At 36.6% G+C, this 27,836-nt stretch overlaps 3 protein-coding genes across 9 annotated transcripts; all 3 read right to left on the bottom strand.

The window, feature by feature from the left end:
* Positions 994 to 3,180, bottom strand: LOC18769869 (uncharacterized protein At3g28850). The gene has a single exon (XM_007204835.2). The coding sequence runs from the start codon at positions 2,758 to 2,760 to the stop codon at positions 1,498 to 1,500; it is 1,263 nt and encodes a 420-aa protein (XP_007204897.1). The 5' UTR covers positions 2,761 to 3,180; the 3' UTR covers positions 994 to 1,497.
* LOC18769957 lies at positions 6,598 to 10,392 on the bottom strand. 2 transcript variants are annotated; one of them, XR_002272748.1, is made up of 3 exons: positions 10,039 to 10,392; positions 6,830 to 7,662; positions 6,598 to 6,730 (listed from the first exon to the last, which is right to left on the bottom strand). XR_002272748.1 is itself a non-coding variant. In XM_007202774.2 (2 exons), exon 1 carries the CDS (start codon positions 10,216 to 10,218, stop codon positions 10,072 to 10,074), a length of 147 nt encoding a protein of 48 aa, XP_007202836.1. In that variant the 5' UTR covers positions 10,219 to 10,379; the 3' UTR covers positions 7,405 to 7,662; positions 10,039 to 10,071. The 2 variants fall into 2 exon arrangements, 1 of the variants encoding a protein (XP_007202836.1); XM_007202774.2 differs by lacking the exon at positions 6,598 to 6,730 and having other exon boundaries at positions 7,405 to 7,662; positions 10,039 to 10,379.
* LOC18771036 (pentatricopeptide repeat-containing protein At2g35030, mitochondrial) lies at positions 19,202 to 27,492 on the bottom strand. 6 transcript variants are annotated; one of them, XM_020569253.1, is made up of 6 exons: positions 25,127 to 27,492; positions 24,850 to 24,979; positions 23,778 to 24,142; positions 23,552 to 23,604; positions 20,872 to 21,329; positions 19,202 to 20,369 (listed from the first exon to the last, which is right to left on the bottom strand). In XM_020569253.1, exons 1-2 carry the CDS (start codon positions 26,921 to 26,923, stop codon positions 24,968 to 24,970), a joined length of 1,809 nt encoding a protein of 602 aa, XP_020424842.1. In that variant the 5' UTR covers positions 26,924 to 27,492; the 3' UTR covers positions 19,202 to 20,369; positions 20,872 to 21,329; positions 23,552 to 23,604; positions 23,778 to 24,142; positions 24,850 to 24,967. The 6 variants fall into 6 exon arrangements, with proteins under 6 accessions (XP_020424842.1, XP_020424837.1, XP_020424839.1 ...); XM_020569248.1 differs by having other exon boundaries at positions 24,850 to 27,492; XM_020569250.1 differs by having other exon boundaries at positions 23,778 to 23,844; positions 24,850 to 27,492.

Below are 27,836 nucleotides of genomic sequence, written 5' to 3'. Positions count from 1 at the left end.
CCCAAATTATAAAAAATACCTTATATGAAATGAACTTTAGAAATACACCCAAAGTCCATTTACAATATAACAAAGAGGCTTTTAAAAATCACATCTCTGCTGCGGATCACCTTCTTGTTTTCGTTATCCCAAATGCGGTAGCCAAATTCATCCTCGCCATAGCCAATGAAGGTGCATTTCTTAGATTTGGGATCAAGCTTATTCCTGCCTTGATCAGTCAGCTGTTATTTTTTGGTTTTTTTTTAGTTTGTTTATAGAAATTAAATGGTGTAGAGTTTATTTATATTTTTTGTGCTAAGAACGGGTATATGACTAAATATCTATGCTTTGTAAATAGGGTTGTGAACTCATATATAGATTTGATTCTGTGTATCATCTTTTTGATTGCTTCTTTCTTTGTGCAGTATAGTGAAACAGGCTCTAAGATTTTCCTCATTAATTGATTGGGCATGAGGTTGCAGCTGAATACGTGAATAATCTTGGGACGATGATAGATGCAGGTTTCCATTGACGGATGCTTTAAATAGGACTGAACTTGAGCAGATGCAGGTTTCAAAGTTGCGTATGAAGCTTGTATCCAAGTGGCTAGATCCTTGGCTGAAGCATATGACTTTTACATACCAGCTAATTATGGACCCCAAGAAAAGACCAGATAAGGATCATTTTAGGAATATGAAGCACTAATGTCTTCTTCTCCCCTCTTCCTCCTGTCGTCTTCTAGTTTTCTAGATTCTTTTTTTCTTCATTAAACCAATTGTCAAACTGTTATTTGAAGCTGATATATAATGTGCATACTTGTCAAAACAAGATTAATTTGGAAGAACATTGATACACACTGGGCAACAAGTAACTTGATCAAATAGCAGATACCATGTAGCTTTTGTAGTTTACACCTGAAGTCCACATAGTTGAAGGTGTTTATTCATATCACTTTAGAAACCATACAGCTCAAGGAATCCACAAGAAGAACCATGTGAAAAACTGAAAGAGATATCAAAACTAAAAGAATTCAGCTTTAGAAGCATTGCAAACTGTTACTGTGTTACAGAGAAGTTTTAGTGCTATGATGCAAAAACTTATTGTCCATTCAAATACTGACCAACTGCCATACATACATGCAAAAACTTCACGAATTCAGGAAATAGATAGTTGGAATATCATGAAAATGTTGAAGTTATTGCATATTGTTCAAGAAGAAAATGAACATAGGAACCAAAATCCTAATAATATAGATAGACCAATAGAAACAAACTTCAAACAAAATCCTCTAGACACATAAGAATATGTGACATTTCTAACGGTAGCTGCAGCAGAAATGGCGTGGTATATAATTTATTATGACATAAATGTTCTGCTGCTAGATAGACATGTTGTGTTGTCAGATTGCCGATCTGAATAATCGACCATGTCTGGATACATCGTCGTGATTGAGTCTGTGAACACAAAACATCTAGCAAAAGAACATTAGCTGCAAGCATAATCAGTTGGCATACACATTCACAAGCAGCAACCAGGGCACCTAATCAATCCGTTCTCGTTGCAATCGTGGCACTTCCTCAGTTCCCCTTCATCCTCATCAAACAGCTTTCGGCTTCCATTACAAGTTGGGCACGGTGTAAACCTTGCATCCCCACATCCCTCACAAACAAACCCAGCATCCCTCACTCGAAAGCCTCTCAAAAGCTTTCCCAATTCTCCATCCTCGTTGAGCTGCTTTACTTCCTCTGCTCCTCCCACATACTTGCCTCTAACAAACACTTGTGGCAGACTCACTGCTTTGCCTCCAAAAGCATTTTGCAATTCCTTCCTGTACTCAGAGTCCATTGAAATGTCCCTCTCATCTACTGCCACTCTAAATCCCCTAAATATCATCCTAACCGCGCAACAATCCTCGTAAGTCTTTCGAATTCCTCTCAAACTGGTGAAGTAGACCACTATTTTATCTTCAGTACCCGGAAGATGAAAACAAGCATTTGAAACTGAGGAATACGAAGGGGTACTAAAAGTCAATGATCTTGCAACTTTGCCATTGTTGTTGTAGCCCAATTGTCTAGAAGACAATGCTCTTCTATAAGTTAAGACCACGTTGGGGTCCATCTTCGACAACAAAGACTCCTCCGATAAATGCTTCCACAGAGGCTTCGAAGAAGACGAGGAAGAGGATGAGGTAGGCATTGAGTCCTCCGCCTTTATTACTGAAGATCTCACTGATTTGAAAGAATCAAACGGTTTCTTCACAGACCCATCAAAGCCTGAGTACCTGCAAGAACTGGCTTTGTTGGAAAACCCAATTGTGTGGTCAAAAATGGAGGAAATGGGCTGTTCTTCAGAGAAATGAGAATGGAAATCAGAGTCATTGAGGCCATCCATGAGTTCCCAAGTGTTGATGACAGAGTCAGGGGAAGATGATGAGTGTTTTGGGGGGTAGGATTGATCAGGAGAATCCTGACCGTTCAGATTGAGGGTCTTGGGGGATGTGGGGTCAATGTGGAGGGAGCCATAGGTAGTGGAGGTGAGAGAAACAAGGTGATGAGTGTCGCCTTTTCTGAGAGGTGGGTGATGAACAAGAGGGGCTGAGATGGAGAGAGCTCTGGGAAATGAGGCTGGTGGTGGTAATGGTGGTGAGGAATTGGAAGAGTTTGAGGCAGATGAAGAGTTTGGGGTTGAAGAAGTAAGAGCAGTGGAAGAGGAGGGTTGTGAAGGTTGTTGTTCTGGGTTTTTGGTGAGAAGGGTGAGAGGTCTTGAAGAAGAGCAGCCCATGAATGAAATCAAAAAAGGATTGAAAATTGTGAAATGAAGTGATTTGGGTTTTGGAATAATGCTCTCTCTCTCTCTCTCTCTCTCTCTCTCTCTCTCCACACACACAGAAAGAGACTTTTTGGGTTGGCTTGTGTCTTGTTTATTTGGGAGGCTTCTCTGAGGGAATATGATTGCTTCTAGAGAGAGAGAGGAGGATTGTGGAGGTGGGTTTGGAAGCTTTTGGAGGATTGTGTAGATGAAAAGGAAGAGAGAGAGAATGTTGGGTGAGGAAGAGCTTTCAAGAAGGAGGGTTTGGGTGGGAAAGGGGAAGATGAAGAAATGAATGAGACGGTGAGGAGAGCTGTAAATGAGCAGAAAACGCGGTTAAGCTTAGGAGTCTCTTTTTGAATAATTATTGATTGATAATTATTTGGTAATTATTCTTTTTAAGGGCAGTCCTAGTTCTACTAAATTTGGAATCGTTTGAGGTGTGTGTTTCACGACATCATTAAATTTGTAGAGTTTCAAGGTTCATTTGGCAGTAAAAATCTCTCTCCTGATTGGATTTTATTTGTCAACCAGTTTCTGCTTTGAAAAGGGTAAGGTAAACGTGTCAATCCCAAAATTTGTGCAAAATTACCATTTCCATTTTTCTAGAGAGGGTGGATTTGCTGTTTTCTATTATAAACGGTGAGTGAACCGTTGAATTTACATCCAACGGTGAGTGATCATAAATCTCTTGGACCACAGGAGTTCAAGAGATTGTGGTCACCCACCGTTGGATATTAATCCAATGGTTCAAAAAAGTTTTTAAAAAGGAGTGCAAGAGTGAGTGAACCGTTGAATTTACATCCAACGGTGAGTGACCATAAATCTCTTGGACTCCTGTTGACAGTCCCGATCTCTTGGACCACAGGAGTTCAAGAGATTGTGGTCACCCACCGTTGGATATTAATCCAATGGTTCAAAAAAGTTTTTAAAAAGGAGTGCAAGAGTGAGTGAACCGTTGAATTTACATCCAACGGTGAGTGACCATAAATCTCTTGGACCACAGGAGTTCAAGAGATTGTGGTCACCCACCGTTAGATATTAATCCAATGGTTCAAAAAAGTTTTTAAAAAGGAGTGCAAGAGTGAGTGAACCGTTGAATTTACATCCAACGGTGAGTGACCATAAATCTCTTGGACCCCTGTAGTCCAAGAGATCAGGACTGTATCATTTGAATTCATTATTTTCTTTTTCCTCATATTTTATCTTATTATTGAGGTTATTCGTTTAAGAAAATTCATAAAAAAAAAGCTTTTACCTAATTTTGTTTGTCTTTTTATTCTTTTTTCTTATTATATTCAAGCGATATTGTTTTAAATAGGAAAATCATTTCCTTAAGTGATAAATGGGAACAACATCATTAGCTAGAATATGAGTTTATTCAAAGACGAACGAAAATGGTAGGATATTAATACCTTATAATTTATGGTTGGGTCAATAGAGATACTTAGGGCTGGCTAGTGCAGGCAAGGGGTGTAGGGGATTATGTGGCAGCTTGGCCTTAATGATGGAGGTTGTGGCTATAAGATAAGTTTTGCTTGCTTGCCTCAAGTGTTCGACTATTGTGTGTGGAAGTTGAATCTGACTCGGTGCAAATGATACAAATGCTCAGAGGTGAGCGTCACGTAGATGTTACTGTGGAAGCTATTTTATTTTACATTAAGATGCTTGCTGGTAAGCTCCATATGTCGTTTTTATAGCTACTCCCCCATTAGTGTAATAAGGCAGCACATGAGGTTGTAGCCTTTGTGTCTAGAGTAGGAGGTAACTACGTCTGGAACCAAGTGTGGCCTGAGTGGACTTTTTATATTTTGGCCAGTGATGTAAACCTTTCTATTCGTCTTTAATAAAACTCTCTTCGTTTAGAAAAAAAAAAAAAAAAAACTTTATAACTTAATCTTTTTAATCCCCACAAAATAACAAAATCCTTTAATTTTACATTCATTTCTTATTTCACACATACATCCGTAAGTTATTCAATCTGATTCAATATTAGGCACCAAACACGGCCTAAGTTTCATATACAAAAGAGAAAAACTAGTAAATTCATGTACCGCTCTCGACTCATTAATGTGGCCAAAGTCAGCACACACAATAAGTGATCATAGGGCCTTGTAACAATGTGTAGATGTCACTAGATCAAATTACTATTGATCCTTCTACAGTAATTCTATTATTTAACTTTTAAACCATTTCCCCCTTATTTTGCTAATAGTCCACCAGAGCTGCAAGCCCAACGATCCCATACCACATGAAAACTATATTTTCAGTTATACTTCCAAAAAGTAAAACGAGAAATAAAATGAAAAAGACACTTCCTAGTTAGTTGATGAATTCGTAGTTTATTCTCAAATCAAATGCTTTCAATGCTAGCAGAAAACTTGAATTGAAAGCACATTCACTTCCACATTTATATTTTAGTTTGGTTATTGGATGTAGGTAGATTTAGTTTGTTAAATTATATGTTATTTAAGTGTGTATCTTGTTGTAGGTCGATCGACCAACTTAGGAGCACAATTATTTAACATCACCCAAATTGAATGGCCTGAACCACCCCACCAATTATTTAAACCAATTGAAAAATATAAATAATTGTAGATACAAGATTGAGAAGAATTGACAAACGGATCATGGTCATGGGGTCATGGCCATGGGCAAGCTTGTTTCTTTGGCTTGAAATAATTAAAGATGGAAAATATTTTCTTCCTTTTTTGAAAGTAGGAACTTCTACTTTTCTATCAATCACAGTTTAATATGCGTGTAGAGATTTTTTTTGTGTGTTTTCGGTGAATAATTTTTACATGTGTCAAACTGTGATTTGCAGAAATTAAGATTGCCGCCTTTCATGAAAGGAGAGAAGCAGTGTCAATTGGATGCCATTTTTAATTTTCTGTTGAAAGGTGTAGACTGTGTAGGACATTCTTATCACTCTGTTTCTTAATACCTACACTCAAACCCATCATATATGATATATCCATTTGTTGTAATTGATAATTGTTCTGGTTTTTAGCATTTGTTTGTCAAATTAATTTCTATGTAGTTAATTTATATCTGTAATTATATTCTATGTATGCCCACAAAATACATTTTCTTCAAGTTCCCATGATCCTGGAAGAAAATGTATTTTGTACCTCATGCCCATGAAGCTCTAGGGCTAACTTGTAGCAACATCAATTATGCAAATTGTACATGGGTTGGTGAACCCTTCAATAATTTGTGAATTTATATGAATGCCATATTTGTTGAGTTCATGAAAAAGCCAATATGCCTGCCTCTGGCAATAATTTGAGCAACGCTCAATGGCAGCCAAAGGGTGAAAATCTACCAAGCAATCAAAAGGCGAAGATTCAAATGCTACAAATTGAGCATGGGTTTGTTTAACTTTGGAAATATCTGCTATCTGTTCTACCTGGAAGAGGGCTGAGGAATTTAATAATGAATCAAGTAAATGACAGTTTCCATCAATTTAGAAGCAGATTGAAATGGACATATGATAAATGTGCAGGACCACCATTCACAAATCCAGGACTAATTCCACACAGGCAAGACCCCAACTCCATTGTTCCCATGTGGGTTGGGCTGCCAAGGTCATTGTCTTCCTAACTTTATTGGTATGTTCTGCCTTATCTAATTCCAAGGCATGGAGACTATACAGCCTGAGAGAAATCAGAAGCAAAGCCATTTCACAAATTGTGTAACAAGGAAGGTTTGTTTTGCATGAACACCCCTACCAAACTAACCTAAGATGTCCTTGCCACCATTTTCTATTATGTTTATTTAAGTTACACATGCAACCTTTAAAATCCTTAATTATAAATTTGAGTTTCATGAGACTCTTCTCATTTTATTGAGCGTGTGACATACATATGAACAAAAAGAAATGCAGATCTGCCCTTCTCTACATACATCCTCCGTTCAAGAAACTAGAATATATCTACTAGTCCTACACAGAACATCAAAGAATTACTGATGGTATCATAAGTTACTGATGGGGTATGGGGAAAATGAAAATAAATGAACGCATCCACACCGAAATACTTACTATAACTCAGCACTGCTACGCGGCATGAGCAACCCCACACAAAGTTTTTTGGTCCAAAACAGGCAGAGTCTGAACTCGCTCTAAGTTGTAAGTTTGTAACTAGCAACCAGTACCTTGGGTGGGGGCCTCATCATCACATAAGGGGTGATAATCAAATCAGATCGTATCAAACGAATTGTAAACGAAGATTAAGATCTCCTAGTTTCTAAACCTGTACCAAACTTAGATTAGATAGGTCAAGCCACATGAGGAAGACAAGGAAGGACCACTTCGAGTGCAAGTATAAACTGTAAAGTGCAGAAAATTTCACTTTATATTCACTATCAACCTAAATTTAAAAATAAAATAAATCAAGTAGGCCCCATAGTTTCCCAGTATTTCATTTTTTGACTTCCAAGCATCCAAATAGTACGATTTTTTGGCAAAAATACCTCCCAGAAATTGTTGAATAGCAACCAAATTTGCATAGCACCATTGTTTGAACTCAGGAAATTTGCTATACAAAGCTGCCCACCAGGAAAACTTGGTTTTAAAGTCAGACAACCAAACTTTTTAAGCAATGTTCCAACCAAAAATGAGAAAAATACAACTTTCCAGCACAAGGAAAATCCCAACTATGATTTTGTATTTAATATGAAACTGAAAATGTGAAAAATATAGCTTTCCAGTACAAAGAAAATCCCAACTATGATTTTGTATTTACTATGAAACAACATATCACAAATCCATTGAAAGATCTACTCACAGCATTCACAAAATAAAATTAAATGCTGCTTTGGATCTCCAGGTCATGCATCCACCATCCCTTCATCTTATCCATGACCTCCAATCAGCTGCAGATGTACAGGAAAAAAAGAGTTGATGTTGCACAGAATTGACAGATAAAATGACCCAGTTACAACATGGAGAATTTGACTGTATACTTTTTAGGAAAGCAAAGGAAAATAATTGAAATTTGTTAATGAAGTAACTAAATATATGAATTAGTTACTGCAACAAACAATGGAGATAGGGGAAATCCTGCGGGGGAGCATGGTAGCGACAAGACAAGGGCATATTTTGTATTTTATCAATTTTAGAGGACTTGGTATTATGGTAAAATTGTATGGGGCTTGGTGCTTGGGCAGACAGAAGTCTAGAAGCAAAAGCACATGGCTCAGATTCAAGGGGTTAAAAGTGCAGATATTGATTTGAAGTTGCAAGAAGAAAATTTTAAAAATCTACAGTATGCTCGATAACGGAAAACACTGCAACAATTACATTTTTAACTTAACTTGCCGGAGAAACAGAAAAACCAAAAACAACCAATTATGAATGCCCCATCTCATTCAAAAAACAATTCTCACTTTAGATCCTGAGCACCTTGGATTCTGATTTCATGAAAGATGAAAACAAACAATCAAAAACACGCCCAATCTTTGTTACAGTAAATTGACTTAATGATGACATCAAAATATTCAGAGCAGGAACATCTTAAAGACAGATAATTAGCAGAAGAGAACCAATTCATCCCAAAATAAAAGGCATGCCCAGCACAAGAATGGACTTAAGAGGACTGTCCTAAATACTAAGCCCTTATCAACCATGTCCAAAATCTTCAGCAGAGCCTCACTTGTACTTAGTTCCGAGGATCCTCTTGCAATTAATTTTTTGAAAAAGTATTTAACTTCAATAATAGCAATGAGTTTGCCACAATCATTGCAGTCATCCTTTGAAGTGGTAGCAAAATAGTAAAGTTCCAAAGAAAAAGGCAAATTGCCAAAAGGTAGATGGGATTCAAATGAGTTTGCAAATGTACACATAATTGATGGTTACCTAATTGTGACTTATCATTACCCTGGGTGAATAACAAACTGTTTTGTTTATTGTGACACACTAAATAGAAGAAATCATGGCCAGTGACAATCTCGAATTGAATGATACCCAGGTACTTTGGATTTCTTTCAAAACTTTGACTGCTTTCTGAAGAGATCATGTTTGCAGGAAATGTCAACAGAACTTTTACAATTCTACATATCTCCAATAGTAAAACAATATTGTCGGTCAATATTAATGAACTTTCTCAGACACATACAACTCCCTTAGTAACCTAAAAGACTACAGGAAACTCACACACACACACACCAAAACAAAAACAAAGCAATATGAACATATTTCCGGAATTGAGCTTGATTTCGAAGCTGGGCCTCACTACTGCACCTTGTATGCCATTTTTTATAGTTCAGTCTTACCTTTGAGTAAACTTAATCTTAACAACCAAGTGTACCTTGTTATTTCCTGAATCACATGACATTGGCTGTTGCTCACAGGCCTTAATAAATTCGCCAACAACATGCTTGCTATGAAATAGCTTATAACCTCCAATTAGAATTAGGAGTACTAGAGCCTACACAAGTTGACGTAAGTTTTATTATGAATCATAATCAATGGAGAACCAGTAATCTCACAAGTTACTAAGATTTCTAATAATGCAATTCTAACAAGAGGTGTGATGTTTAAAAATCTAGGTATCATATCTTTCTTCTCTAACCAAAATTCTACCTTGGTACCCAATTCAATCCACACAAAATAGGATGTTCAGCAACCATGTTCAGTTAATAGAACCCAAATTCCATCCTTCCATCAACAAACAATCCAATCAACTCCAACTTGCCTAGGTACTATTCTTGTTTACAGTTCCCAGCATTCCAGACATCCATGACTTTTGATCATTTGTTGCTTGGATTAATAGTTATTATCCAAGATACACCATTCCTCTTACACCTTTTTAAAACCCTGAAACCATACATCTTCTCCCCATCAAGCCCGAACCGGATCATATGGTGGATTGGCTCAAACGGGGATAAGCATGAGTTCTTGCTTAGAGTGGTTTCTCTAGTAGAGACAATTAGTGATGTAACCCCTATTACAATTCAATATATGGATTATAGGAAATATCAATTGGCTAAGTTTGGTTTATAGGTCTGTAATATCCGTTCAGAAAATCCTTTGTATTTTTGTTTATGTTGCATTCTTATTTAATCATTAACCAGCGATTAAACATAATCCAACAAACCCATCACGGGAAACAACCAGACAAACCTTCACACACACAAATACACTGCTATCTCAGATGGGTTGATTAGAAATCTACCAAAGCTATAACAAACAAAGAAATTTACAGAGACGAATAGATATGAGACAAATAAAGAGTAGACTCTAGAACAAACCAGAGCTTTGAACTGGTGAATTTGGCAGTAGAATCAGCCAACATGAAAAGCGCCAATATCTCCAGTTCTGATGGAACCAGCAACCTCATCAGCAACAGTCAGGCAAGACGAAACCCACCCGGTCACAGCCAACCACACCATTTTTGCCATCCAAAAGGTCATGGCCCATGGCATTGCCATTGTTTGGCTCCTTGCACTGGCTCCTTTCCTCGAGACTCAAAATTGTTTTGCAAGTTAAAACCCCATTTGAGAGAATCAAACTCAGCCCCCTTTCGGGGGAAAATAAATCACCAAAAATCAGAGACTGTAAAGTCAAATGAAACGAAAAATAGTTCATAACGAGGATTTCTTTTGAGTTTTTTTATTTAAACCCCCACACTTTCTTTGTTTTTGTTAACTTTAATACTTAAAAGAATTTTTCTATTTAAATCTCGTATTTCTCTTTGTGCACCCCAATATTTAAAGAGTGCTGCTAAACGAATCTTAAAATTAACTGAGTACACCCTACTATAAAAGTATATATTGAATTACTGATTTACCCTAATATAAAATAACCAAAAAGATATATGGAATTGTGAAACAAATATAATTTTAATAAGTACACCCTACTAACCATATTCAACCTTAATCAAGAGATTGCTTGTCCTATTGTGTTTTTAACGAAAGATGTGGTGATTGCAAGAAATTAGAATTGCAAAAAAAAGTGTCAACAGTTTTAGTAGAAGCATAAATCCATATGAAAAATCAAAGATTTATAAACACTATTAAAAAAATCAAGCTGAAAATCAACTATAAAATAATGCTGCAAGTATTAGGTGTATCATGGGTTTTTTTGGTAGTTTTATAGGGTGTACTTAGTTAATTTTACATTTTAATTAAAATATTAGGGTGTACTTAGATCATAAGGTGTACTCAGTTAATTTTAAGGTTCGTTTAGCAGCACTCTACTTAAATCATTAAGATATTAAATTGATTATTATGTAAAAAGACAAAAAAATCAACTAACTTAATATTTAACCTTAGTGCACACTCCACTGGGAACAAGTTCAAGTGCATGGCTCAATATCCCACCGCGCACCACCCATCCTAATCGCCTAAATTCGTCTTTAGCTGCTGAAACTTTATCATCGTCATCATCATTGTTACCCCTATGCATATGCACGATGATGCTACTGAAACTCGTGGACTCCGATTTCTGAGAACCATGGGAGTGCTCAAGCCACTGGAACCCAGGGATTGTGCGAGACGACGTCGTCACGTAGTCCTTGACGATTCTCTTCCTTCTCAACATTGCTTTCGAAGCCATTTCCCAATTTCACTTTCAGATCTCCCTGCAAATTCGCTAATGACCATTGAAACACATAATCAACTGCAACAAATAAAGAAACAATGCTACAATGCGGCAAGAGGCTCGGGGCGTTTTGTGTTCTCAAGAAAACCCTAGATTGAAATTGAAATGATTTCAAAGAAGAACATCAAATTGAAACTCTTTTTCTTTGACCAAAGAGAAAAAAGGACCCCTCCCTACTGTCACGTTTTTTTGTTGTTTTTTGTTGTTTTTTTATTTTAAAGAGAGATAAAAAGGATTTCTTTTAACTACATAAAACCCAAAATTATTATACATTTTAACCTTCTTTGTTAAAAAATAGTTAGTAAATCTGTTAAATGTTTATATACCAATGGTGAATTTCTATCGAGTTTCAATATGTAATTTCTTTAAAAAAATAAAAAAACAAAAAAACAAGTGTAATTTCTTCTCATTCCCATATACCTCCAAGTTGATTTCAGAGTGCCTTTATATCCATATGATTGCCGCAACATGATAATTCAAACAAAACGATGATGTGACTGCAATGACTTTTCTTTTGTTGTGCTATTTGGTTCTTAGGTTTTTATCATGTGTCCACTTTGATAATTTCAATTAGCCACACGTGTGGCAAAGATTCTAGGTGTGAGTACCAAAATAGAAGGCAAGGACCCGTGTTGCGCAAGCACTTGTAAGGGAATTTTAAAGGTCAATACACTAGAAGGTATGCGGTTGATTAGGTGAACTACGATGACAATAGCATCATCCTAGTGATGGCGAGGAACATAAGCGTCAATCAAAAGTGCTCAGGCAGTTTTAAGAAGATATCGATTTTCGTTTAGCGACACCATTTTGTTGTGGTGTTTGAGGACAAGTCGTCTCAAGGATAATTCCACGTTGTTGGAAGTATGCCTGAAAATCATGATTGACAAATTCTCCACCATTGTCTGAGCTAAAAATTTGTATTTGAGCATTGAACTGAGTTTTCATCTGTTTGAGGAAGAACTGAAAACGGGAAAACACTTCATTTTTTTTTTCAGTAAACAAAGTCATGTCATCTGTGTACAATCATCTTAGAATGTGATAAACCACTGAATGCCAGAAGGAGTAGTGATAGATGAAGGTCCTCAGACATCAGAGTGAATTAACATAAACGGAATCAAGTCGGAGTCCTTAAAACCTGAGAATAAATCTGGTATAAGATGCTTCATATAACTAAAAGACGAAGGTCCCAATCGATGGTGCCACAACCAGATTTGCTATTGTTTGCTATCAGATGGATGTGTCACGCTATTAGCCATGCCGGAACTGAAGCCATCTATTTAATATAGCTCCCCTCTCTTAGTGTCATGACCAATAATCTCTTCAGTGTGAATATTCTGAAATAAACAAAAACTCGGGTAAATGAGTACACAACAATTCAATTGTTCAGTAAACTGATTAACAGACATCAATTTATGGGATAAAGACAGAACAAGTAAAGTATTAAACAATGAGAGAGAGGATGAGAGTGCAACAATGCCAGCCCTGACACATGATAAGTAACTCTATTGGCGTTAGCAATACAAGTTCGTCAGGGTTGGGTAGTATTCAAAAAATCATCAAGATCAAACGTCATATGATCAGTTGCATCGGAATCAATTATCCGGCTCATGGAATCACTCTTATCCAAAGTATGGAATCCATAACCAGTACCATTACTGGTCGTATAGCGTTGTGTTCTATCTCTGAGACTAGCCCACCATTCGGGGTAGTCATGCTATTTAAAATAAGTCTCACGAGTGTGTCTCGAATTACCACAATATGCGCAATCTTGTCCATGTGTTGGGGTTGTTAGCCGAGAAGTCATAATATGTGCAGCAGAAGATGCATAGGATATAAGTTTAGTAGGAATTAGGATCGGGATCTGATCCCGAGTCTGGGTCAAAGTCGAAGTCGGAGTCAAAGTCGGGATCTGGATCTGAATCAGAGACAGATTAGGAGTCAGGGTCGAGGTTGGAGTCATCAAAATAGGATCTTGATTCAGGATTGGGTTTGGGGTCATCAAAGCAGGATCCTAATTCAGAATCGGGTTCGAGGTCGAAGTCTGCATGTGTAGGAGCTGAGCCACCTGGGCACTCAACTCGGCTATGGTTGGTTGAAAAGGAGAAAATGAGTCAGTGGTGCTACCTCCATGAGGGTTGAAAAAATCGTCAACCCCCATAGCGGCAACGGGGGTTTGAAACTAGAGTCAGCAATTCCAAGATCGTTGATACCATGCTAAAATATGAAACCTAATATGAGAATATTTGTTTGTGGGAATTTTCTATATCCTTCACTCGTTGTAGGAGATCATATTTATAATAGAATGGCCAAGTAAATAATAAATTCTTATTTTTATTTATAGCAGGAAATTAGGAATTAAAGTAAATCAAATATAATTATAATGGGAATCCTTGGTGTGTAAAAAAAGAAAGTCAACGGTCCACAAGTCACGCCAACAATATCTTCCTCTATTTTTCTTCATGCATCCGCTAGAGCATTTTTTTGTGGGTTATAATTGTTTTAGCCAACAAGAATTTTCAAATAATGAGGTTTATAAGGTGCACTTGAATCAATTACTAATGTAGCTATCTGAATTGCCTCGATGGGAATCATATCATACTCGCTTCATTCAAGGTAGAGCTATGTGTGAGAATCAATTTATATATGGGCTAGCCCAATGTTGGAATTCAATTTGGCGTGCGAGGCATAAAATTGGCATAGATGCTTGTAGAAATTGTATCCAGGCAGCAAGCGAATAGCTTCTTAGGCGATGTCCTCGCAGTCAAGGAGCTATAATTGGTATGCAAGTTGCCTTGTAAAATACTCAAATACATATTTCTTTGGTGAAATTGACACATATAACAAGGCTTATTTGACGAATTCCAAATTGGTTCAGAATCCTTTGGTGTTTAATAAGAAAGTTCATGTGTTGCTAATTAACTGAATTATGTTCTATAGCATCTGCAAGTCGATTATTGTATGCTCATGGAAAACAACAATTTGGTATATAAATCACAGATTTAGTTTATGGTGCAGTTAAGTGCACTAAGGACCTCTCTAGTGCTAATTGTAAGAAGTGCCTTGATACAACAATCAGTTTGTTTAAGATTTTAAATATCTGATGTACATTTATTGGGTGACCAAACAACCAAATAAGTGTGCAATTAAACCAAGGTTATGCATGAGGCTCTTTATTCTTACTAATTTTCCATTCGAAGTGGCTGTCCTCAAATAACCAACAATTTATTCACATCTAAACCTAGCTATATGGAGCATGACTTAACTACTTGTTTGTCATGCTCCGAAATCCCGAGAATACAACTCTTACTTATCAGAGCATTGTACCCTACAATCATGCTCCTTAATTTTTCATTAAAATATAGTTAAAAACTTATAAAAACTATTTTAGGAGCTCTCTATTAAATTTGAAATTCAATCGTACTCTACTCCTTAGCTTAGGGAGTCATAAATACTACAATTATTTTTTAGTTCAATATAAATGGTCCATCTTTAAAATAAAATTAAAGAATAACTAACATTAATTAAAGGGTTAAATACTTTTTTTGTCACTGGGTTGTACATGAAAATTCAATTTGGTCACTGAGAAAAAAAAATTGCCAAATTGGTCACTGGGTTTTCCTAAGTTTACAATTTATAGACATTCCGTTATCTTCACTTTAGTGCAGTTTTTATTTTCATTTTTTCAGGAAACACCTTTAGTCTTCTTCCTCTAACTCAACGAGTTATAGTATTTTGTGCTATTAGAGTTTAACAAACTAGGGGAAATCTTGGGTTGAAATTGAAATTCTGAGATATGAGGAAAATAAAAAAACCGAATCAAATTAAAATGAAATCAACAACTTACCAATATATTTTAGTGTTTTATCTCCTTGATTACATCTCATTGCCATTCGAAGTCACAATACGGTTCTCACTCAATCGATTCAAGCTTCAATATAGCATCCAATATATGACCTTATACCTCACAATTCCGATTTCAACCCAAGATTTCTCCCAATTTGCTAAACTCTAATAGCACAAAAATACCCTAACTCGTTGAGTTAGAGGAAGAAGATTGAACGTACTTCGTTAAAAATAAATAAATAAATAAATAAAATTGCACTTAACGGAAGATGATGAAATGTCTATAAATTGTAAAATTTGAGAAACACAATGACTAAATTGACTAAATAAAATTTCTCAGTGACCAAATTGAATTCTCATGCAAAACCTAATGACCAAAAGAGTATTTAACCCTTAATTAAAAGGTTAAAAATTTCATAAAACAAGCATCATTAAATTATAGAGAGCCATCACTAGGAGTTCTTTCTCTCTCCTTAGATTTAGGAGCTCTTAGAGGTCTCCCTATTTTAGGAGGTGGATAAGGAGCATGGTTGGAGTTGTATTTTTTCAATTCTTCCCTTAAATTTATCTAAATAGGTGGTTTAGGGAGCCTACTGCGGACGCTCTTAGAGCATTCACAATGATGCTCTCTATTTCTTAGCTAAAATTTAGCTAAAAATATAAGGAAGCTATTTTAGGAGCTCTCTAAAAAATTTCAACTCCAACCATACTCCATAATTTGGAGAGTCATAAATGCTATAACTTTTAATTGGTCAATCTCTATTAAAAAATTATTAAAAAAAATAGTTAGCATTAAATAAAGGTTTGAAATACTCATTAAATAAAGCAGCATTAAATTATAGGGAGCCACTAGGAGTCCTTTCTCTCTCCTCAGATTTAGAAGCTCCTAGAGGACTCCCTATTTTAGGAGGTGGATAGGGAGCATGGTTGGAGTTGCATTTTTATAATTCCTCTCTAAAATTTGTCTAAAGAGGTGGTTTAGGGAGCCCATTGTGGATGCTCTTATGAATCAAAAGATAACATATTCATCGAATGACCGCAAGATCGCAAATCAAAGTCCTTCGTACCATAGTACCTGCAAGATTTACACATAGGGTAGGCATCACCAGGAGTGGATGCATGTTGGGACAAGAAGGGTTGCACGACCCCTTGGGATGCCGGAAATCTGGCTACGGACTCCATAAGCGACCCCTTGGACAACAGTGGAGTGCCCTTTTGTGTGCACACAAGGTGCTCAATGAAAGTCCCTTGTGGGCTTGCCTTGCATTGTGCTGCTCATTGCCCAGCTGTTGCATGCACGCAAGGTCCAAATTTTTTTTTAAAAAAAGCCTGGCCAAAGGACATTGTTTGGTCCAGGGCTCAATTCAATTTTTTTTAATTGACTTGGCCTCAAAACTACGTTGTTTTGGGTCTAGTCTTTTAAAACTAAAACAAAACAAAAGATCATCCTCCTCCCCTCCCATTTATCCAACTCCACAGCACGTCACCAAACCCTTTCATTCCCAAATTAATATCTCACAACCCTAGGAGCCCCAACCTCCCAACCTCCATCACTACCTCTTCGCTAGCGCCGACCACCACCGTCTTGTGCCGTCGCCGTCTTTCTAAGACTTTTTAGTTAAAGAATCCTGAATCCGCCATTGAGTATCACATACGTTCATATGCTCTTCTCCCTACTACTATATTGAGATTGCAGAGTTTATCTTAAAACTAATAATAATGCATAACGAAAACTTTGCATTTAGTTTTCAATAAGAAAAGGATGCTCAATCAACTTTTGAAATCAAGTTTTTTGGGCCCAGTGTCATTACTTTATAATCGACCTAGCCAACTACCCTTACAAAAGATTAAATGATTCAACTTCTATGTTAAGGTAGCGAGATTGTCCATTTTGTAGTTATATATCTCATAGTCTATCCCCATCCACTTTGATTGTAAGTCTAATTAGTCAACATAACTTGTAGGGTTAAGGTATCGAATTCCAATTCCCAATGCATGTGACCCTTCACCCTCAAGTTATCATAATAATGATCTTTGGATATCACATCGTACAAAGAAGATATCCATTACCCACAAAACTAGACATAGGTATGCCAAATAAAAACAATGCAGATTTTTCCATTCATTCATATATATTTACTTCATACACACATAAGAATATAAGATTTGGCACGGAGGTCCCCCTACCTAGATTTTAATGTTGCAGCCTAGCCCCACACAGATCACATTTTAAACTTGATCCATCTCTCCTGCATCAATACCAAAATCATCTTTAGATTGTATCGAGTTCATTCTTTCGACTTCGGTTTTAACCGGACATCCACCAACAGTTCATCATACCTATACCCATCGTCGACACTACCCTTAGTGACCGTTGTCTTCTCCGATCATTGACTCACCGGTGTTGAGTTCTTGTCACCCTTGAAGAATGATGTAGCACAACCAATAATCCAGATTTAATTGGGATTTAGACCATTGCTTATTTGGTTTTTTGTTTGTTGTTGATTTTCAGTCTTATTATTTCGGATTAGTTCACTATTCCTAATATGAGGGAATTATTTTTCTGTTTTTCTATTGCTAATAGGATTAGCATTACTTTCCTATTTCTCACAAGGTTAGGTGATCAACCCCAGAGAGGCAAACACAAATTTAGCCCAAAACGACTCCCAACCCTTGTATAAGGAAGGCCAAATTTGACAAAAATGAACTCAGTGCACTAAACGAATCAATTAGATGCCCATTGTGTTAACCCAACCCTTGAGGACGGCCATAAGGAGGGGCTCGTAACACTATTTGAGGGGGACTAGATATTAATCCTGTTCCAGCTTAATCTAATGATCAAAGGTGAGACTGGACTAAAGTAGTCCAATCCCATGCTTTATCTTGCCCAACAAACAAGAAAAGAATTGCTTTTGGTGCACTATTTTATCAATAAGCTTTTTGCACTCCAACCAATGTTTGGTGACTAAAGTTGAATATTGCAGTGGAATTGCATTGCATTTAATTACATTACCTTTGATTTTTAATATAATTGAATTAAATTACATTTCTAGGTTAAAAATAAATTTTATGCAATAAAAATAATAAAAATATGCAATAAAATAGATATAAAAAGTCATCATCTAATAAAATTCAAATCCGCAAAATTATAAATCACAAAAATACACTATAATATAACCATAACCTATTTGTGAGATCCATGAATTTATTGAATTTACATGTGCAACTAAAACATCAAAAAGTAGCAAGAGCAAAAGTCCATAGTTGAACTAATTCAATCATCTGACAAAATGGTGCAACTCATTAGTCATGTGTCACTAATGTAATGAGTTGCCTTAACAATTCCATTAGAGCACTTTCAATAAAGAAAGATTTTCTGTAACGTATTTCCTCCACTCTTCTTCATCGATTCTACCATTTCTATCTGCTTCCGTGAATGTCCATGACATACACAAGAATGTCGTCACCAAGAAGCAAATACAAATAATCAACACCAAAACAGAGAAATTCATATTTAAACAAGAAGTAAAAAATAAAGAAAGAAGAGAAAATAATTGTAAACAATAAGAGGATCAAAATTGGAGGATCTGTTGCAATTGTTTGAGAGAAAAAGTGATTGTGTGATGAGGTCCAAGCTCAGGCAAGGCATGTTGGTCCGTGGGGTCACAGTACCCCCAGTTAAATTCTCTTTTTCATTTAGAGATTTACTACCCACCTTTTGTAGTTGGGGGACCCTAATAACCCGAGGGTAGGGGCATGCTTTGTGCGACTCACCACCACCAAGGTGAACAGTCCAAGACTATCATGCATTATCTGAGAAGATTTCAATCAAGCAACCAATTACGAGAATGCCCTACTTAATTACAAACTCACGCCACTAGGCTTGGCAATATTGGGTGTTATGTAATGCCCTGCTTAGGTACCTTTAGGTTTTGATGGACCAGGCAAAAGCGTAAGCAAGTATAATAATAATAGATGAAAGTACCAATTTGGTTTTTATAATGAAAGAGATTCTCAAGCATGTGAGTTTATTTTAGGAGTAAAATACATATACAGGTTTTTTTTTTTTTTGGGGACTGTTTTACTTATCATCTGATGTATTTGTTGTCCCTCACTGAAACCAGCTCGGTTACTACAAGTACTTGGAACATTCACAAAAGTTCCCTGATTTGGTTTCACTCCATTATCCACCAGCATTTTTGAAAAAATCATCAATGCTTTTTCATTTTGCCCATCTTGTACATACCCTGTGATCATCGTAGTCCATGACATGACATTCTTTTGCGGCATTTGAATAAACAACTCCTTCGCCCGCTTTAAATCCCCATTCTGAATGAAACCAGTAATCCTTGTATTCCATGATGGCACGTCACTCCCCGGCATGATACAGACATTACAAATGGAGTATGAGTTTGGTTTCACTTGAGAACCATAATGCATCTTCCATATTCGCTGTTGCAAAACCTTCAACTTTCTAGTTTATAAGGGAGTTCTAGGTAGGAACTCCGAAGAATACCTAATTAAGAGGGAACTAACCTAAACTTAAGGAAAAGAGTTATAGGAGTTGATGGCAGTTACACTGCTCCCCTAACTTTAAATCAGTGTTAGTTTAGGAAACTCGGAGCTGTAGAAGGTAATTGGTTTAGGTCAATGAGAGTCGCAGTGCACCATAAATGGCTTTTCTTGCAGTAAATCATCCCAGTTCATATTGAACTTCTCTTCAATCAACTGAGCCTCAGTTCTGGCTTCTGACGCCTTTAAATTCCTATAAAGATTCTTATCAAGTTTTACAAACTCACTCTGTACAACCACTTGTCGGTGCACATGCCATGTTCCTTCATAAAGTCAAGGACCACCGTCACTCTCTCAAAGTAGCCACCACGAAGACAGTTCAGTAGCAAGTACTCATGTAGATCTCTGCTTACCACCAAATTTCCACTCTCCATATTCCTCTTAATGTTCCCCCACAAGATCGCATATAACAGATAGGTAAGTGTTTGCTCAGTGGGTTGAATTTTCATCTCTTGCATTCTTCTGTACGTCTTCAATGCATCATCCATCATTTTGGCCTTGCAGAAAAAGTTGATGGAAGAATTGAACTGGTAAACAACAGAAGGTATTTCCTTCTTTTACTCCACTGAAAAATTCATAAAGTCTGAATGAGAAATTTGACTGAAATACATTAATCTGTAACCATTATGATCACTTTTCAATATTCACTTGTTCATAGAAGGCAATCCCTTTGAGACACAGAGGGTATGCTTTATGTTCCAATTATGCAGTAATTAATCAAAATCAGCTAGTTTATCAATCAATATGTTCTCAGAAAGTTAAATGTTTCTGGGAACAGGCAAATTATCGTACGACTTAACAAAATTGAGTAAATTCCACATCACCAAAAACCGCAAGAAAGAAGCATGGGTGACCAAAAGTTTCGCAAAGCTACACGATTCTCAGTGAACACAAGCCAAAAGAAAAACCATTAGACCTCTAATTATGGCCTAAAATTTTGAGAGAAGAATTATTAATGGAAAGGGTAAATGATTGGCAATGATTCCTAAAAAAATGTCAAGATAAGAGCACAGCACAGGAAACAATTACAACATTTCCATAGGTCACGCTAAGAACACAATACGTACCTTGTCACAATGCAACGATCAAGTTATCACTTGCAGTTGAAAAGGGACTATCCACCGCCAGGCTAGGAAAATATCAATAAACAGCCACCAACTCTAGGAAGCTGAAAAAGGAGGATGATTTGTCAGAGTGAAGGGCCAAAATCATCATAAACAGACACGTCCGGAGAAAAATATATGAAGAAAAATATCAAAACAAATAGCTGATGATCCTTTGTAGCATGCAAGATCACCCAAGTAGATCAAACATCGGTGGCATCATCTTCATTTCTGTATCCTCGTCCATAACAATTCTATTTTCAGGATCCTCAGAGAAATACCCCAGAGGCCAGAGGGAGCCCATACTTTGCTCTCATCTTCACTATCAAATCATGATAAAATCCAGTTGCCTCTGAAAGGAATGTTTGAAACTGCAATCTTATTTTTGTAATCCGATCAGGCTGAGCAGGGCCCTTCAATGCCTGAGATAAGTTTGAACCGGCATCAATAAAAATATGAAACTATCAAGGAGAGGATGAAGAACATAAAAATTAAAATTAAAAAAATAAATAAATGAAGAAACAAAGTTGTCCCACATCGATAAAAATCGCTCTGAGTAACCTCCTTATAAGTGTGCGTCTACCATGCTAGTTTGTCCCATCGGAAAAGGAAAAAGATAGTTTTCCCTGTCCCTTCCGAACATTAAAAAGTATCCCTTCGAAAAGAAAAAAAATGGATGTCGTGAATCCATCTCGATAATTGGGACAGAAATGATCAAAATTGCATGAGGGGGGTCCCTTAAGGTCGTCAAATTGACTCAGGATTTCACGGCTTACGGATATCAAACCGAATCAAATGTAGGAAAGGAAAAGAGATGGATAAAATAGGGATCAACGAGATGGATAAAAACCCCACCGGATCAAATGTGGAAAGGAAAAGAGATAAAATAGATATAAAAAGTCATCTTCTAATAAAAGCCAAAACCACAAAATTATAAATCACAAAAATACACTATAATATAAACAAAACCTATTCGTGATATCTAAGAATTTACTGATTTTACATCTGCAACTAAAACAAAAATCATGATGGATATCCATTCAGAAAATTGAATACTCTTCATACGATTTTTATGCAGAAAATAGTGATAATCCATAGGCTAATGAATGATAAATACTCTGTTCAATCATAAAAATAGTAAGCTGTTATATTAGGGTGATAATCACATTAGGGGTGATAATCAAATCAAATCATATCTTATGAATTGTAGACTAAGATTAAGATCTCCTAGTTTCTAAACCTGTACCAAACTTAGGAGGTCAAGGCACAGAAGGTAGACGACGAGGACCACTTTAACTTTGAGTGTAAACTGTAAAGTGCAGAAACATTCACTTGGTTGATATTCTTGCACTATCAACCTGAATTTAAAAAATAAAATAAGTCCTTTCATCTTATCCATGACCTCCACTCATCTGCAAATGTACATGGCTTAGAATCAAGGGGAAAAAGTGCAGATATTGATTTAAGTTGCAAGAACAAATTTAGAAAATCTACAGTATGCTCAATAATAGAAAACACTGCAACAATAATATTTTTAACTTAATTTGTCGGAGAAACAGAAGACAAAAAAAAGAACCAATTATGAATGCCCCATCTCATTCAAAAAAACAATTACCACTATAGATCCTAAGCACCTTGCATTCTGATTTCATGAAACATGAAAACAAACAATCAAAAGCACGCCGGCAAATCTTTATTACACTAAATTGACTTAATGCTGGTATCAACATATTTGGAGTAGGAACATCTAAAAGACAGATAATTCACCAAAGAGAACCAATTCCTCCCAAAATAAAAGGCATGCCCAGCACAAGAATAGACTTAAAGGGACTGTCCTAAATAGTCCAGCATGTCTTGCAATTGATTTTTTGAAAAAGTATTTAACTTCAATAATAGCAATGAGTTTGCCACAATCATTGCAGTCATCCTTTAGTTCCGAAGAAAAAGGCAAATTGCCAAAAGGTAGATGGGATTCAAATGAGGTTGCTAATGTGCACGTAATTGATGGCTACCTGATTGTGACTTATCATTACCACAAGTGAACAAAAAAACTGTTTTGTTTATTGTGACACACTAAATAGAAGAAATCATGGCCAGTGATAATCTCACATTGAATGGTAGCCAGGTACTTTGGATTTCTTTTGTACAAAACTTTGCCTGCTTTCTGAAGATATCATGTTTGCAGGAAATGTCAACAGAATTTCACAATTCTACATATCTCCAAAAGTAAAACGATATTGTCAGTGAATTTTAATTAACTTTTCCAAACTGATACAAGTCCCTTAGTAACCTATTAAAGACAACAGGAAACTCACCCAAAAAAAAAAAAAAAAAAAAAAAAAAAATCAATATGAACATATTTCCAGAATTGAGCTTGATTTTGAAGCTGGGCCTCACTACTACCCCTTGTAGGCTACTTTTTATAGTTCAGTCTCACCTTTGGCGTAAGTTTTATTATGAATCATGATCAACAAAGAACAACTAATCTCAGAAGATACTAGCAATCAAGAATATCCTATCTGTCTTCATTAAGTTTCTCACATTCGCCTCTCGTCTTCTATGGAAAACCAGTAGTCCACACAAACTTATGCCTCAATATCTTTAATGAGCATTCCGAAACAAAATAGAAACCACTGGGACTTACCTCCCTTCACTCGATGTAACCAGTGCGCCCCAAATCATACAATTCAAAAGCATCTGCCATTCAAATGTATCCATTTTAGAGTGTGCATTTGAATTGAAAAGCAACACAGCAGAAGATTCTGTGCAAGACATGCTACTACTGCCAATTGAAAATCTAAAAATTCCAAACATATGGGAGATGGCCAAAGTAGGATTTACCATCATAGTATCATGACTATATTACTTACAAGTAATTTTGATTGCATCAGGGATTTTTGGGTGGAAAACACTCAATGTCTGCACAAACTCTGCAAACTTGATATATCCATTGTTGTTGTCATTGAAAAGATCAAAGAACAAAGAAATTGAGGAATGAGATTCCTAATTAATGAAATTAAAGGAAATTTTCAGTCTATGACATGCTCTATGCGGAGCTAGATCCGATATGTGGTTTCGCACATAGAAATAAAAAAGATTAGGATGATAGCCACCAACCATGTAAACCACACACAATTATGCAGTTGTCAGGAGGAATTCTTTGAATTTCTTGCTGGGCTTGTTTGAGGGTTGTGTTTATAAGCAAGAAGCTGCTAGGAAATGAAAAATCTATGGGCTGCAATATGCAATGAAGCAACCAACAAATTAATGTGAGACTCCTCATAGAGTCAAGGCTGTCTCTATGTTAGCCCAACCCAGTTTTTGTAACATCCTACCTCTGCCCTTGGTATCAAATAACTCCAGCCAAAAAGAACTTGACATATAATAGTTTCAGAGATTTTCTTGAATTGGTATGTAACTAGTGGGAGTTAAAAAAATCACATTCTTTTGCAGATAAGCAATGGTATCAAATAACTCCAGCCAAGATAGGAAAAAGAGAAAGAACTTGACATATAATAGTTTCAGATATTTTCTTGAATTGGTACGTAACTAGTGGGAGTTAAACAAACACATTCTTTTGCAGATAAGCCACCCAGTGCTTTTCATTTTCTATGTTTACAATTCAAGTTCTGGCATTACTTTCACACAAGCAAGTCAGATAAAGTGATCTAGGTATAATTTATTTGAAAGGAAAATTATGACTAATGATCCTCTTTCTAGAGCCTCAAGAGACTTATTACACAGATCAATTCATACGCTTTTTCAAGGTTAAAGTATTATACTAATGTATGACTCAACAAATAAAATGCCAAAGGGTATGGACTATACCATGAACGGAAGATTCATTCGCAGTCCAGAACATAAGAATATGGACTTATAAGAATTTAGCATAAAAATAAAGAAAGGAAACAAACAAATAGCAACTGGGGTTTCGTGAAAAACCTTGGAGAATTTGATGGGTCTGAGAGAGTGAGAGGAGATGCCAACGAAAGAGAGAGATGTGAGCGAACTCGTCGTGGATAATTAATCACTTTTCTAATAGTGCCTTTTGAACTATCTGCTAATCGATAATCTATGTTCATGAAAAATTATCATCTACTGTCAGATCATCATAAGGTATATAACCAATCTTCTTCATTCTTTCATGTAGATTGTAAATTAAAGAATATATAAGTTCAGACTGATAATGAGACTTATCACCAACCACAAACACATGCACCTTATTTCCAACTTCTATCCAACTGCAACCAGGCTGCTTCTTCAACCCTTTCTCTTTCATTTTCATCCTTATCTTTGCAGCTTCTCTCCATTTCCCAGATGAAGCATATATGTTACACAACAACAAGTAAGTGCCTGCTTTCTCTGGCTCCCCCTCTAAAAGCTTCTCTGCAGCCAGCTTCCCAATATCCATGTTGCCATGAACATTACATCCAGCAAGAAGAGCCCCCCAAACAGATGCTGATATCTTAGTCCCCAGCTTCTCAAGGACATTAAAAGCTTCTTTGAGCCTCCCTGCCCGACCACAGAGATCAACCAAGCATGTGTAATGATCTTCTCTCACTTGTATTGACCCATCTCTAAGAAGCTCATTAAAATACTTTAGCCCCTCCTCCACCAAACCAGCATGGCTGCATGCAGAAAGCAGCCCCACATAAGTAACATCGTCAGGTTTGCACCCTAATTTCCGCATTTCATTAAACAAGTTAATTGCCTCAATACCACATCCATGATGTGCATAGGCTGCAATCATACCATTCCAGGAGACCATATCCCTATGGATTGTCAATCCATCGTCAAACATCTTCCTAGCAGTGACTAACTCCCCACATTTTGAATACATGTTTATGAGTGCTGATACCAAGAATGCACATTCATGATGGACTGTTTTACTTATCATCTGATGTATTTGTTGCCCCTCACTGAAACCAGCTAAGTTACTACAAGCACTTAGAACACTCACAAAAGTTCCCTGATTCGGTTTCACCCCATTATCCACCAGCATTTTTGAAAAAAACATCAATGCTTTTTCATTTTGCCCATCTTGTACATACCCTGTGATCATCGTAGTCCAAGAGATGACATTCTTTTGCGGCATTCGAATAAACAATTCCTGCGCCCGCTTTAAATCCCCATTCTGAATGAAACCAGTAATCATTGTATTCCATGATGGCATGTCCCTCCCCGGCATCCTCTCAAACAATTCAAGAGCCTCATCCAATCTCATATTCTGGGTGTAGCCTGTAATCATTGCATTCCACGAGACCACATTCCTTTTAGGCATCCTATCAAAAAATTCTCGAGCTTCATCAATCATGCCATTTCTTGAAAATCCTGCAACCATTGCTGTCCATGAAATAACATCCCTTTCCGGCATCAAATTAAAACGCGTCCTTGCCTCTTCAATTCTGCCAGAGTGTGCCAAAGCCGTTAAAACTGTATTCCAAGATACCACATTCTTCTCTGGCATCCTCTCAAACAACTCCAAAGCCATATCAACCTGACAATTCCGTGCATACCCATCAATCATGGTGTTCCAAGAAACCACATTCTTCACCGGCATCTGATAAAACAACCTCTCTGCCTCCTTCATTTGTTTCAGCCTTATATACCCACTGACCAACGCAGTCCAAGTGATCACATCCTTCTTAGCATCCACTCTGTCAAACAGACTCCTAGCCTCCTCCATCATCCCACATCTGATATAACCCGTGATCACTGTTGTCCATGTGACAACGTCTTTGTCAGGCATTCCATCAAACACTTGGCGTGCTTCTCTAAATTTCCCATCTTTGCTAAGCCTGGTAATTAGCCAGTTGGATTGTGCCACATTAAAACTGGCACTAAAATCTCTATCAGGCGATGTGATTCTAGGCGTCACCGTGTAGTTCATGGAGTGGTATAGAAACTTGAGACTGCACAGCATGGGAAGAAGAGCCTGAGAGAAACCCTTGAGAGGTAATCCAGCTCTGTTGCTAAGATGCATCATGGCAATTGGTAAACGTAACAGAGCTAACATTTGGACCTATGTTTGGCTCGCCAGAAACAAATGGAAAACTTGCCTCAATTCTCATGCACACCGGTAACCATCAACTCAAAGTTTCAAATAGTTTCTGTATCTAACACCTTTTAGTGGCCAAGGCAACATTTGTTTTTTTGTTTGACTATATTTTAAATAATTTGATATAATGGTCCAGAATAAGTTGTGATGAATTTCATGTCCACTTCAAGACCGGCGACGTTAATGCCTTCAGCCGCCGCCTGCTTCTCCTCCTCTGACAAGTCTCGCACACGTCTTCTGCCCTGCCAAGTTATTAGAATGAGTGATAGGGGAGAAGGGTACAGAGATAGAGAGAGGATGGGTGTTTGGCGTTGCGTTGGGCAAGGGAAGAGTTGTTCTTTTCTAAACATTTATTTTTCGGGCGGATGTTCATTTCTTAACTCTATGTTTCTATTTTTTATATTTTATTATTATTATTCATTATTATTAACTAACCTCTCCACGTGCGTTTTCATGCATGCGAACGATTTTTTTTTAAATTTTAAATTTATTTTAGAATTAAAAAAAATAATGGGTAGTGAGTTTAATTAAAATAAGATCTATTATCTGATTTTTCTTTTGATTTTAATTTTTTTAAAAGTGTTAATTTACTGTATTATCCTCATTTAATTAATAATTTCAATTCTTAATGTTTGCATTAATCAAAGGCATTTTCTTGTATTTTAAATGTTTCACCATTCTCTGTCTTTTGCTTTATATATACTAGCCTCTCTGCACGCGCTTCCGCGCATGCGAGAGGTTTTTTTTAAAAAAAATTTTAATTTATTTTAGAATTAAAAAAGATAATGGATATTTGTGTTCCATAAAAATAGGATCCATTATCTGAATTTTCTTTTAATTTTATTTTTTAATACGAAAAATTGTGAATTTA

The sequence above is a fragment of the Prunus persica genome, chromosome G7 (assembly GCF_000346465.2).
Source record: "Prunus persica cultivar Lovell chromosome G7, Prunus_persica_NCBIv2, whole genome shotgun sequence".
In the NCBI taxonomy this organism is placed as follows: Eukaryota; Viridiplantae; Streptophyta; class Magnoliopsida; order Rosales; family Rosaceae; genus Prunus; species Prunus persica.
Note: the sequence above shows the minus strand (reverse complement) of the source record. Positions and strands in the feature narration are given on the sequence as shown.

Excerpts from the sequence above, each read along its gene's own strand:
- LOC18769869 (XM_007204835.2), bottom strand. The coding sequence starts at position 2,760 with ATGGGCTGCTCTTCTTCAAGACCTCTCACCCTTCTCACCAAAAACCCA.
- LOC18769957 (XM_007202774.2), bottom strand. The coding sequence starts at position 10,218 with ATGGCAATGCCATGGGCCATGACCTTTTGGATGGCAAAAATGGTGTGG.
- LOC18771036 (XM_020569248.1), bottom strand. The coding sequence starts at position 26,923 with ATGTTAGCTCTGTTACGTTTACCAATTGCCATGATGCATCTTAGCAAC.